Below are 14323 nucleotides of genomic sequence, written 5' to 3' on the forward strand. Positions count from 1 at the left end.
CTGCTCTTTTCAGCAGAGAAAGGAGATACAGCAAGTATGAACGGCAGAAACTTTCCCCAGAAAATGGGGGGTAGGGGAGAAGATGCATGGCTTTAGTGTTGGGACTTAGTTTTAAGCAAAGCCGTTGTTGATTCTCTGTTCTGTAGTATCTTTTAGGAGGAAGCCAAGAGCTGTACTGTGCTTGGTAGAGGGGGAATAGTGAGAAATACAACAGCCTCCAATGAACAGGCCGTGAGACCAGTGAGCTCTGGAACTGGTAGCACAGTGCATGACATGCAGCACTTTCCCCACCCCCTGTTCAGCTAAGTTACCAGCTGCCCTCTCTTAAAGATGGGTGTATGTCTTAGTCCTTCCCCTCCCATCTCTAGGAGTTGGACAAGGTCATTCATGAGGATTTTCAGCTTTCTAAGTGGTACTGTCAGTGGGTGCTTACCAGCAGGTGCTAGGGTGCTTCCCCACACACCTGCAGGCTCAGCAGCTCCTCAGCAAACTGCTGTCTTCCAGGCACAGCACTGTGGTCAGGCACATCCTGCATCTCCAGGTGTGTTTGTCCTCAGATGTAGTAACAGCATTAGTTAAAGAAGCAGAATGCTTGATTGCTTATCGTGTGTTTCCTGGGCTGCCTAGGAGCAGAAGAGGACCCTGCTGTGCCATAATCAAGTATATTTCAGAGTTCTTTATTCCAGATCTTCACACAGAGAAAACACTGTTCTCATTCCTCATCAAGTCCAAAGCCGGCTAATAAAGGAACAAATTCAGTGTATTCCAAGCACAAGGCAATCTGTCTTAGCAATGATCTTAATAAAGTCTTGTCAGCAATAAACCCTGGTAGTCAGAAGTGATTTTCCTTGAGTGTCTTGATTAGGGAATGCTGTTCAATTATCTGGATTCCAATGAGCAGCTGGCATACATACTGCACACAGAAAGGGAGAGTCGGGGAGAGGTCTTTAATTATCTTCAAGTCAGCAAAGATCAGTGTGTTGAATTAAAACAGATGGAGTGTGTAATCCACTAGCAATACTCATCATTTGGTAAATACAGTTATATGGCAAAGAGGAGGAGGGGGAAGAAATGGAGAGGAATTTCCTCGTGGGTAGACTTTGAACATGGGTATATTTACACTGTCACTGTTAGCCAAGGTGGAAGTGTGAAGTGTAAATACAGCGTCAGAACGAACCTTTCTGTTGTTCTGATTTGCAAGGTTGCTCTGGGGAAGGAGTAGGGTTTGGGAAAGTCAGTTCCTTGAGGAACCTTGTGCTTTGTGTTCCGCTGACAGTGGCTATGTTACAGATGGCAGATTTGGGAGTCTTTTGGTTCCAGAGGGCACAGGTTTAATTCCTTTCTAGGGATGTACTTCAGGTGTTTCTAAGCGACTGCAAATCAGGCTGGACTTGGACAAAGTAATTGAAGACAGTTTCTGGACAGTCATGAGCTGGTGAGATGTGTAACAGGGGCACCATACAGCTGCTGGATGAAGTTAAAATACTGGTAGGAGCTCAGCACTCTCTGGTTCCCAGTTGTGAGGTTTGCAGTTACACTCTTAAGCATCTCCACTCACTGCCAAGTGGTAGTGGGAGGACTGGCCTGACAAGCTCGTCAAAGTCCAGCCAGAACTTCCAACCAGAAGCCCATGTAATTGCCTGTAGTGATTTATGGGGTTTTCTGTAGTGATGCATACTGCAGGTGTCTGCCAGGGACAGCATTAAATCCAGTGGCCCTTTCTGCAGGGGGTGCTAGCTGGTTGTTAGAACGGCATAGATCTGTGTGTAGGCAAGGAGTCACTGGTGATAGGACAGGAAAGCCTGTTGCACCCAGAGCACAGCTGAGGGTGCTGCTGTGTGCTAAATTGCAGGGATATTTTTCTATGCAGGGGCACTGTCACGTGTGTCTTGGACAGGGACCCAGGCCAAACCAGTAATCTAGAGAGGATCTCTTCAGGCTTAGCAAAGTGTGCATGGAAGACTAGCATGGGGTATCTTTGCCACTACTTCTAAGCCCCCATGAAAAAGGCACCCTAACTATTCTAACTTGTCTAATTCTGAAGTGCATTTTAGTGACTGATTTTTCATGTTAGGTCAGTGGGAGTAGTTGATCAATAGATGGAAATAGGCAGCAAGAGCAGTATCTGGAAAGGTAGTTTGTTTACCTGGAGACAAAGCACTGCTTACCTTTATACATGTGGCTGTATATGTGTTCCCCAGTTACAGCCAAAATGATACAAGGCAAACAAGAAATCAAGTGCCTGTGATGTGTGTAGAGGCTCCTCCTCCCTTTTGTGTCTCCTGTGTGGATAGGAGCTGAGTTTGAGCTGCTGTGCTGAATATACCAGAAGTGGCACTAAACAGAGCTTTGGGTAAAGTACTGCTTTAATTTTGTAGCAAACTCCTCAGTAGAGGCACCATGCTTCCTTACTGAAGAATGGCTCTCAATACCAAAATCAAATGCTACTCACGGAGGAACGCAGAGGTGAGGCAAGTTTTGCCAGACTGTATTAGACGGAGAGTAGCTAGTGCTCCAGCAAAGCTGTGGTTGCAGGTTCACACAGTCTAGATCTGATGTGCCAGAGGGAAGGGGCTGCCACTGGTGTGTATTTCTGCAGGTACTGCAGGTACCCTTGCACCTCATAATGCTCTCAGGTAACCTTGGACCTCTGATTTTCAACTGCCTGTTTTCCTTTAAACGAGACAATGAGAGAAAATTAGCATCCTACAGTGCTTGCCCCTCCTAATTGAAACAAACCAGAAACAGTGTTATTCTCAACTGCAGTTCTGTTCCTTGTTCTAAGTTCCCTGTATCAATCCCCCATCCCTGTTGTCCCTCCCTGCCCCAAAGATCTTCTGACTTCCACTAACTGGTATGTAGAAATTTAGGTGTAACTTGTTTGCAGTGAAAGACATGTCAGGCTGAAGAAAGGCTGAGTGGCAGGAACTTGTTCTGATGCTGTAAGAGCACACCCATAGGTGATACCCAGCAGGTGGTGATACCCATTGGTATGGGGCTGCACTGTGGACATGCTGGTATCTACCTGTAGCATAGACTATGGCTGCAGCCTCAGCACAGGGTGGGGTGGACAGTCCCCACGTGAGCCTCTGTATTACAGTGCACTGTGATGACCGAGTCTCCCCAGGCTATTAATTCGGAGCAGGGCAGCAAGTCTTGTACTGGAAAAGCTGGCTCTGCTTATTGATGAGAGCTAGACATGGGTACTGGAAATTACTTTTCAGATTGCTGTCGAGAAAGTGAACAGGCAGGTTGGACAGTGTTGAGTAGTGCCTTGTACATGTGGCAAGAAGTCCAGAGACAAGCCAGAACACGGCAGGCTTCTACAGCAGCTGCCCTTGGCGTGTTACAGAACTGAAGGAGACATCCTGCATCATGTGGCATGACAGTCCCAGCTGGAGGAGTGTGCTTCCTGACACAGTTATATTGAGCTATATATGGTGTATGGCTGAAGTTATAGGCATGTATTGACAGAATTGGTGCAGTGGGGGTGGAGGGGAACTGGACAGTTTGCCCATCAAGAAATCTTTTGTATTCAGGCTAATACAATTTTAAAAAATTCAGGTTTGTAGAAAAAGAGTCAAAACTACTTTTTCTATTCCCCCCCCCAGCCATCAGAGTTTTTCTCATTTAAGCTAGCTCTTTTGGGGTGGAGGGAAATCAGTCTGACATAAAACCATTTATCAATGTACAGTCACATGCTTAAGTATGTACTTTGAAAATTAAAAGGGGTGGTGGTGCAAAACCCCTTATTGGCTGAGGAGGTAAGAGGCATATGGGATCTATTTATTCTTTCTGACTGCTTCCTTTTCCCCTTTTAGTTGTCTCCTAGGATTTGTTCTCATCTTCCAAATCTGAGCAAGTTCAAGCAGCCAACTCTAGGAAACCAAATACATATTTCTATGGCATTCAACCGAGCCCTCTGTATAAAACTGTCTATTTTATACCTCTTCAATTAACAAAGATGCTCTGGGTGAGAAGCTTTTCTCAGAGTCCCATAGGAGTTTGGAATTCATTCCCAACTCTGAAAGAGACCCAGACACAGCTTTGTAGTTGGATGTATTATTTGAGAAACACTAACTTTTCTGACTGCTTACTATGAATGTATCAGTGTAAAAATCAAATAAGAAAACTGACAGAGAAGCACCTTTTTTTTTTTTAATTATTAGTAGGTAGAGTTGAAAAAAAGATATAAATCTACCTTAAATGTAAAACATTTCTATCATTTCTTTAACAGAGGTGTCTCAGTTTAGGGGTTACTTTAATACCATGATTAACAAGACTGGCCTGGGGGAGGAACTCTTCAGTTTTCCCTTCTAGAAGCCCCAACACTTGAATACAAGAATAAGTGACAAATGTACTCTAAGCAACTCCATTAAAACATCAGTTATCAGACCCAAAGTAATTGACATGAGAGGCACAGGTAAAGAACAGAAAAGGCTTTATTATGTTACACAGACCTTATTGTTGCCACTGTACTGGGAAACTCACTGTAATCTCAGTTCAGGTAACATGCAGTAGAGAATAACTAACTCCCAATATCCTGGGTCAGTAGGTATCAGTGCCAGACTGAGTTATGGTATGTTCTTGAATAGATTACAGAAGATTAGGATATGTAAAACAGATTATATTTAAAAAAAAAAAAAGTTTTGGTTCCTAAGATTGTGATTGGATATTTACTGCTTTGTACAAGTCCTACCCCTTTCATTTCCTTTACAACCCATCCCCCAATAGCTAAATGAAAGAGAAATCTTAAAAATGTATTTCTCTGCTATTTGTTTTCTAGTAAGGCAGTGAAATCTTCCCTTTAAAATAAAGTACTGGGCATTTTTCAGTGTGAACTTTTTACCGGGAGGACAAGCTGCTTGTATCCAGAGAGTAGGAACAGTGTCATCACTTTGCCACAGAAGTGGCCCTTCTAGTCTGAGGGAATCCCAAATTATGCTGCGACCTCTGTAATCCCCATTTTCTATTTTTTTCTTATCAGTCTTACTAGTTTACAGGAACGGGCCTTCAGTGGTATGATCAGAATCTGCTCTATTCCAGTAATTATCTTACTCAGAGATACTTTCTAGATGGAGCTGTCAGAAGATTTTCTTTTAAGGCCCAGTTGAGGACTACGAGCAAGCATATGCACAGATCCAAAATAAGTGACTGTTCTTCTCTATGATTGTTATTCTTGTGTGCAAATAAATAGTGGCTTCCCAGGAACCACTGGAGTAGTTCACATTCAGAACAATTAGTACCATGTGTATTTTATAATGTACTTGAACAGGTACAGGACTCCTAAGAGTACTGCAAAAGGTGCAAGATCTCACAATGCTTCTGGTTTCTTTCTATATCAAGTGTGAGTTAGATTTTTTTGGTAACAGAAGAGCACAGTCTCTGTTAACCAGAGGGAACAAAAATGTCCTCCATAGCTTGCTAGATCTTATAATTAAAAAAAAAAAAAAAGTATGCAGTGTGGGTGTTTAAGCACATACATTAACTATTAGAATGAAGGAGCATAATTACAGAATTTTTTTTTTAACTGACATTTAATTTAAAAATATTTTCTCCTTATTCAGCTTCAAACAAGGCATTGTAAATATTGTGCTGAATTTAAGAGGTTACTTTATTCTCTATCTTCTGGCTTCTAATATTCAAAAAAAAAAAAAATTCAAATATGGTTGTAGATAGGAAAGGGTCTTGTTTTGCAGAAAAATTTCCCTTTTCTTGTTCTGAGGGCTTGGGCAGATTCTTTCCCCACCCACACACCATCCATCCTAAGTGGTTCCTCCTCTACTGCCCCTGCCCATCCCTGGATGAAGCTGTGGTGTACAGCTGCTGCCCACCTGATCCTGTGCCAGTTCATGTGCTCCAAAAAGGCAAAAGTGGTTTGTAGCTGAACACAGAAAGGGTAATCTTACATGTGCTGTATTATCTTTTTAAAATAGGCTAATATAGTATGTAATGACTTTAATTTGTTGGCAGGCACTTTACTGTTTTTTACACTAGAAAGAAATCCTTCTAGTCTAAGTCTCCTTATCCTTAACTGGAACAGTATTGATGGGAAGCATAAGCCACTTGTAATTTACAGAGCATCAGGGAGAGTATCTGAGTTTAAAAACCCACAGAGTAGAAAATACCTAAGGTGGTAATGCATACTCTGTAAGTTCATGGTTTGATATCCAGCCCCCCCCATGTTTGCATAGCTTTCCCTCTGGAGAGGGGGAGATTATAACCTGTCCTTTCCAATGCCTTTCTAGAACTACCCACTTCTGATACATACACTTCTGGTGGGTATGTGCAGTGTTACTGGTTGGTTTACTGACCCTGTCAACAGTGCCAGCAATGTGAGTCTGAGGGACCCCAGCTATTTCCTTTAACATGTTTTTTAAGTTTGGGTTAGTGATTTGGGCCCTTTCTTGAGCTGGCTGGTAAAGAGCTGCTATATGGTTCAGTTGTCCTACTGAACAGTTTAAACACTACAACTGCTGTCTTTCAGATTCCTCCAAAACATTTATAGGATGTATAATACAATAATTCTAGAAGAATATCTTAAGTCAAGATTATCTTTAGTGTAAAGCTCTTGCAGCACAGAACATTTACCTGTATAAAAACATGGGAGGCAGAAATGATCCCAGTTTGGATTTCTAAAGAAGCAGTGCATAGGGAACTACATTTTACTACTAGAAATACTGCTTCAGTTCTTACATTTCAACTCTTCAACTTCTCAGTGTTCAAGGGAGCAGACAATAATCCTACAGATTGAGGGAAAGAGGGTTTGAGGATTTTATTTTTTAACTGGTATGTTCATAACACAGAAATATGGCAGTATCATCTTTAAAAATTAAGACATGAATATGAATGATAAAACTAGTCCAGGGTAATTAATCCTTGCAGGAAAATGTTTTCTTGTCATGCAGGTGAAATACTCAGAAATCCCAAAATCAAATTAGGACTGTAATGTGTGCAAGCAAAAAGGATGATCAAAGGACTGAGTGTGGACTAAAGCTTAAGACCCAAGAACTCCAAAGTTTTTATTGATGTGACAACATCTCCATTTGAAGAAAAATAAAAGTTAATGAAATTTACATAATGAAAAACTTCCAAGCTTCCACAGAGTTTTTCATAAACAAAAAAACATTCATGAATCAGTGAACCACAGCAATAGTAAGGCCCTACCAGTTTTGCAGACTGATTTAAACTTTGAGCAGGAAGGAAAGAGGGCACTTTGATTCAAGTCAGATGGGCTAGGATGAACTGAGCTGTCAAATTCAACATTCTGCTCACTTTGTAAGCTTCGGCATTTGTATTTGGATGGACATTTAAATAGACTGGGGTAGCTTTACATTAAGCCAAACCTTCAAAAGTTGGGCAATAAATGACAGGAAATAGAAAATCTAAGCAATGCTAGAATTGTTACAAAATCAAGGGCATACTGAATCTGAGAAGCATTTCTGACCATTTGAAAACCTGCAGATAAAACAGTATCCCAAATTCAAGGCATGATTCTGAGCCTTTTAATGTTACCTGGAAAAATTATCTCCATCAGTTGAGGTTAGGACTTACGTTCTAGCCAATGGCTCAATGGGTCTGCGATTTCCAGGCTCTCAAGTTAGATCTGAGGCTAACAGGATCTTCATCAGTGGTAGAGGTAGCAACAGCTGAAGGAACAGGCTGTGGCTTTTCCAGTGGATTTTGAAGTTTTGTTTCTGAAATGCTAAATTCCATCATGGGGTCTTTCATCTCCACCACAGGTGCAAAAAACCAGTAATGCTAATTCCAGCAATCCAGATCCTATTTCATATGCAGAAATTAACCCAAAGGCAAGTAATAAAAATGCATACATCATCCCATTCAATTATTCAGCAGTTTTGCAGACATACCAGAAAAAACTAGCTTTCAATATAAAAATTGTCTTTGAAACAGTCTAACTTGAATTTTTCTCCATGGATCATAATTCCACATGTGCTGCTGGATCTGTAGAAGAGGAGAGAAAAAATGAGCACTCCATTATAGTTCCAGCTGCCTCAACTGGCAGATTGCTTTGAAAATTAGTATATAAACCCCAAAGACTTATTCTTTGCAAGGTTCCCAGTGACTGCAGAACAATTCATACCCATTGTGTATGGCGGGGCTTTAATTAAGGGTTAAAGGTAAGGCCAAGCTCATAAAATTGCAGGAACAGTAAGGGTCTTCAACAGAACTGGAAAAAGTGTGCAGTATAGCGCTCTGTTCTCTAAGTTTCAAAATCAGGTTAAGTTACACCAGCCTCACTCCGCAAGGCCTTTCTGTCCCACTAAAATAGACAGATTACTTAACAGATCCTCTATGGAATTCTTTGCATGGTGCAAGCTTACAGTGAACAAGTATGCAACCTAACCCCAGCCCAAACAGGTAGGAAGAAAGTCACAGGAGTAGGGAAATAGAAAGATTACCATGTGTGTGTTGTCCTGGCATATTCGCTGGTGTTCCTGTTTCTTTTTCTTTCTGGAAAAGACTTTGGAGCAGTTTGATTTCTTGATCATAGTCCTGCCATTCTGGAACTATACGCATCGCTGCTTGCAGCTTGGGCTCTTTGGTCATTGGGTTATTACACTGCAAACAAAACATACAACTGTTCAGACGCTTAATGCATGAAAAAGGTTTATTTACTGAATAGAGGTATGCTTCCCCCTGGTGGAATTAGTCTGTTGGTGAACAGCACATGCCTGTATTTTAGCTAGAGTGATTTCCAAATTCATAACACCACCACTGCACCAGGTAAGAGAAACATAGAAGCTAAAGGAGAGAACTGAGGTGCTGAAAACATTTAAGTAACAATACAGCATGAGGTGCCTAGATCTGCGGGTAGGGAAGTGCCTCTAAAATTGGTCACTGTATTTTATTGTGACATGAGAATGAGGGAGCCATACTGCACTTACCAGATCAATGGTTTTTGCTCTCTTCTTTGAGGAATCATCACACCATGTTTCACACCACAGCCACTCCTGTGGGAGCGATTTAATTGGCACCTGGTGGATCATGTTGTTAGGCAAATCCTGTTGTGAAGAATAACAGTTAGCAGCAGTTTCCACAGGGTGCAGGGTGGGAGGAATAAGGGCCCCCAAGCAGATAGCATTGAGAAGTTTAGTTTTTGCAAAGAGGGTTTTTTCCAGTGCAAATAAGAAGTGATGAATCAACCTTTCATTCCATTCCAAACCAAGTCCTTTGGGAAAAAACCTGCATACAACAACTGTTAATCTTATTTTGTTGAAAATTTTTTGTTTAACAAACAGTATTAAAGCAGTAATATGAATGCAGTATCAAATCTGTACTGGACTGGTTTGGAAAACTATTCTTAATTGATTAAAACCATTGTGTTATTTTTTCCACCTGCCACAGTACAAGCCTTATTTCCATGTTAAGTCAGTGCACAGTAAAGCACTCAGAGCTGTACAGCTCAAGAAACAAATACCCACTTGTGTTATGTATTTGTCTTGGAGTATACTGGAAAATTTGATAGTCTTAAGACATTTAAGGCAAAGGTGTTGTTTCCACCCACCAGTTATATTTGATGCTATCAACACCTGCCTCATTTGAAGGCAAGGTGTAACAGGACTGCCATTGGCATCTGGCTGTGATTTAAGTTTGGCCAGGAAAGGAGAGGTCCCAGCCTGCCATCATACCCCAGTAAGACAAAACAAAGCAAACACAATAAAAACACACCTGATCAAGGTTGGACAGACTGTTAGGATCCTGACTAAGACCCTGATATTGTCCTCGGAGTCGATCTCCAGCTGCTATCTTTCTGAACTTCTTCAGATCCACAACATACAGAGCACTACATGGAGATGACACAATTAGTAATGACATTTGATTAATGGGTAACTTACTGCATTCCCAGTAGACCCCAAGATAGAATATGCTAAAACAATTTCTTGGTGGCAGTACATCAAATTATCTAATAGGAGGCAGGAAAGCAGTTCTAACAAGGTCATAGCACATATGAAAAACATTTGTCAACAAATCTATCTTAGCTTTGCTGTCATGCAGTCCCTTCCAATGTTATTAACAAATGAAGATGTCTGGTTAGTTAACACTTCAGTTCTTTTAACCCTTCAGTTCTTCATCTGTAAAAGTTGTAGCATACTGAAAGTAATTTCAGTGTCCCTAGTGCTTCAAATGGACCATGAGCAATGGAATCTTGAAGAGGCAACAGTAAGCAAAAAGTGGTTCACTGCAGCGCTGTATACCTCAGCTAGTTTTGTGTTAATTCTAGGTAGTAGTGAAAGTTTTCCCCCTCTATTTTGAAAAAAATTAGTTCTTCAGTACCTGATGTGGTATTTTCTTCCAGCTAAATGACTTGCCCAGTATCCTGATTTCCAGAACCTGTAGCCATCCATTTCTCTTCGACTGTCGCAGAACGGAGTATATCCGTAAGGAGCACCATCTAGATTGAAATCTCTTAATTCCTTTAGATCGGTGCGTACGATCTGAAGGAAAAGGACATTTCATTTTTATTTGTACAAGCCTGCCACGGGTTATTTTGAAATGCTGGTCAGGGTTTAATTCAAACTGAGCAAACAGTTAAAGGAAGAATTACCTGTAATACTCTGCAGTCTTTTGCATTATGTATATGTAGTACAAAAACACAGCACAAAAGATGTTGTCTCCCCTGCCCTTAGAACTGGAGCAACTAAAATAGAGCTTAAAATAATCTGATGGGTTTGGTTTGACAGCTGAAGTGCCAAACAGTTGCTTAATAAGCAGCAAGAATTCTCACTATATATGAACTCTACCGTGTTCCTTTGTATCCTTTCCTCTTAAAAGTTTACAAACCCTTCAGGGATGAAGGCTTTTTAATGTCTTTTTGACACAGATGTTGTGGCAGTAATACTACTCTAAAAATACCACTCTGGTGGGAAAAAAAAAATGCATTATTATCTCTTTTATAAACAGAGCAAAAACTGTCTAAAATGAGAACATCGTAGCTGCAAATTTATCCTAGGTGATACTTTAGCATAAGTTGTAATGGTTTTAACTGACATGGGATCATACTGTACATATGCTAAAACACCTAAAGCATTTTATATTTACGTGTTGATAATCTGTACTTCTCAGTTTCATATGTGTTTTTGAAGGAGTATTTTTGGCAGTTCTCACTGCACATATATCCTGTACTTTCAAACCGTGCAGGCAGTAAGCACATACAAAGCCGTATAGACACTGTTTGCTTTGCAGCAGGACATGGCTTCATGCACAAGGGATTTGCCTTCTTGCTCCTCTGAAAGCCAATCAGATCTGGCCAAGTTAAAAGCAGGGAGGTGGGAGGGCAGGATGTTTGGTGACTTATGAAAATACTGCATGTGGTAAGTGATATGCAGGCTGGGAAAACAGACAGAACTGGAAAAATGGAAGGGTAAAACAAGAATCTATTTGGCAAACTAGCTGGAATCACAGTGAGTGAACGAGGAACCAGACAAAAGTAAAAGACAGGCTAACAAAACCAATCTTTGTGGGAACAGGCAGAAAAAACAGCACTCACTGAAGCATGCTACAGTTACAGAATCAGCCTTCAGTCATGCCTGCGAAGAGCTCAAACTTGCAACCTTTCCAATAATACAGAAATTGTATTCAAGAACATACTTTTCTTAGAGAAAAGAAAAAAAGAAAAAGGGAAAAGATCGAGTAGTTCCAACCTCTGTGTTACCTGATCAGCATCCACAAACAGGATTTTATCAACAGCTAATGGGAAAAGCACATCTAGAAAGAGGATCTTGTAACCCCAGATGATACGCTGTTTCTCTGTTTGCTGATGAAGCCAGCGTGGCCATTTATACTGGACAAGCTCATACTGGAAATTATACTTCTCTGCCATGTATGGGATGAACTCCTGCAGAGGGAGAGGGGAAAAAAGTAGCTTATCTCAGTTCTTTGTTCCTCTGCAGGAAAACAAAAAGTGCATTATAAGAGATAGACTTCAGTCCTATAATCAGGCATAGGACATTAGAAAGTGAAATACTGCAAAGAATAACTACAGTTTCATTGTTACTTCAAAGACATAACCCCAAACTGAACTATCAGTACAAATTGTAAAGCCAACTATCATAAGACAACTAAATATTTTGGCATTTTCCCCACACAATTACTTATGAGCCATTTTATAGTGATCCACAGATCAGTTTAAAAGAATGCATTACTCAAATCATAGAATTTTGCAGATGGGAGAATTATTATTTAAGGCTGTACAAAGCAGTGTAAATGGGAATAATAAAATGACAGAAAAGAATTGGGAGAAGTTTTTTACTAGAACAACTTGGCCCACTGTCAAATCAGTTGACATTCTCATCTGCAAGGCTTCCTCTGACACTGGGAGAGTACAGGTTTAGCCAAGGGATGCTGGTACAACACAGCCATTAGGAAGGGAAGGGGAAAGCATATTGTTGCACCACCCCAAGCAATGCCTGACAACAGCGGAGTCACAGCACAACCCATGTTTGCAGCAATGGGGACACAGCCAATTATTTCCCTTCATGCTCATGCTGAAAGGGCAAGATTCTCTAAGAAATGCTACTTCCTAATATTAAATGTTAAAAGTTGCAAATTCCTGAACATTTTGACATCCATTTACCTCTGGGTTCTGTTTTGAATCTTGCTGGTTTATGATGTATCACTGTCCTGGTTTCAGCTGGGAGAGAGTTAATTGTCTTCCTAGTAGCTGGTATAGTGCTACGTTTTGAGTTCAGTATGAGAAGAATGTTCATAAGACAGATGTTTTCAGTTGTTGCTAAGTAATGTTTAGTCTAAAGTCAAGGATTTCTCAGCTTCTCCTGCCCAGCCAGCAAGAAGGCTGGAGGGCCACAAGAAGTTGGGAAAACAGCCAGGGCAGCTGACCCAAACTGGCCAAAAGGACATTCCTTACCACGTGATGTCATGCCCAATATATAAACTTGAGGGAGTTGGCCTGGGGGAAATCACGGCTCAGGAACTAACTGGGCATCGGTCGGCGGGTGGTGAGCAACTGCATCGTGCATCACTTGTACATTCCAATCCTTTTTTAATTACTGTTATTGTCATTTTATTATTGTTATTATTATCATTATTAGTTTCTTCTTTTCTGTTGTATTAAACCATTCTTATCTCAACCCGCAAGTTTTACTTTTTTTTCCCGATTCTCTCCCCCATCCCACTGGGGGTGTGTGGGGAATGAGTGAGTGGCTGCATGGTGCTTAGTTGCTGGCTGGGGTTAAACCACTACAATCACATATAATTGATAAGTATTTCCAGGTACACTCATCTAGGGCCCATGTCACTCTTTACCACGCACCGCTCCTGTAACTCTAGTCATGTCTGAAACATGGTTTTAATGTCTCCTCTTATGAAGCTCTCTCCATACCTAGTCACAGGCATTGCTTCTCTGGTAGTTTTTTTCCTATCTTTCAACCTTGATGTATTAGATGTAAATTTACAGCCCTGAATTGCATCTTAAAATCTACACCTTTATCATGCGAGTCACAAAAAAAAAAGTTCAGATTCTTTCAAGTATGATTTTCCTAGTATGTGCTGTTCTCTTAAATATTTACCTTCAGCATGAGTCCACTGTCAACCTGTCTGTTATTTCTCAAAGTTTTCTAGGCAGAACCACCAGCTTATACCAACTTGATGCTTTGTCAAAATAGAAGGTATACAGACAGGGAACTGTACATATGTTTACAAAACAGTATGACATACAAGTTGCAACCTTTTCACCACCATAGAATAAATTTCTAATTAGTAACAAACCTTGAATGTAGGTGATAAGTAGTTCTTCAGAAACCAAAACTTTAAAGGCGTCTTAGTATGTTTCAGCACAGACAACATCATTATGCTATCAAAAGAAAAAAAATAAAGCATTTACAGGAACAACTGCCACTCACTAGAGATCAGCTGTGTAACAGGTTACAAATTGCTGTTCTACATTATTAGACTAACTGCAGTTGTGTCAGGTAAATGATCTTCACACATGAAGAAAAAGTAGGTAGCTTCAGCCTACTGCAAATTGCTTAGTTTTATCTATGAAATTACTAAACCCCCCAAAATCTATATATTTTAACTAGTCGGAGAATATACAACCTGTTGGCTTTCACAGTCCTTTGAGAACAGTTCAGATTCTTTTCCAAAGCAACTGAGACTTATGCTATAATTTGTTAACAATACATTTGTATTTGGTTATATTGTAGTGAGAAAATTTAGGATATCAACATACCATCTATTAAACTAAGTCTATTTTGAACATATGAATGTTATGCAGACAAAAGTTCCTATAATACAGTAGATGCAAAATCTAGAGGACTCCTGAACTACTGAAAAAGGGTTT

General features: G+C 40.5%; 1 protein-coding gene across 4 annotated transcripts in view; it reads right to left on the bottom strand.

The window, feature by feature from the left end:
* Positions 1-6750: 6750 nt before the first annotated feature.
* The window catches only part of UGGT1 (UDP-glucose glycoprotein glucosyltransferase 1), a 48892-nt gene continuing 41319 nt past the window's right edge, over positions 6751-14323 (bottom strand). For all 4 annotated transcript variants that reach the window (XM_030028013.2, XM_030028011.2, XM_030028014.2 and 1 more), the window contains 7 exons: positions 13750-13834; positions 11678-11860; positions 10300-10460; positions 9694-9808; positions 8910-9026; positions 8424-8583; positions 6751-7965 (listed from right to left, as the gene is read on the bottom strand). In XM_030028013.2, the coding sequence (XP_029883873.1) occupies positions 7940-7965; positions 8424-8583; positions 8910-9026; positions 9694-9808; positions 10300-10460; positions 11678-11860; positions 13750-13834 (847 nt within the window). In that variant the 3' untranslated portion in view covers positions 6751-7939. The remainder of the gene's footprint in view (positions 7966-8423; positions 8584-8909; positions 9027-9693; positions 9809-10299; positions 10461-11677; positions 11861-13749; positions 13835-14323) is intronic.

The sequence above is a fragment of the Aquila chrysaetos genome, chromosome 10 (assembly GCF_900496995.4).
Source record: "Aquila chrysaetos chrysaetos chromosome 10, bAquChr1.4, whole genome shotgun sequence".
NCBI classification, from domain to species: Eukaryota; Metazoa; Chordata; class Aves; order Accipitriformes; family Accipitridae; genus Aquila; species Aquila chrysaetos.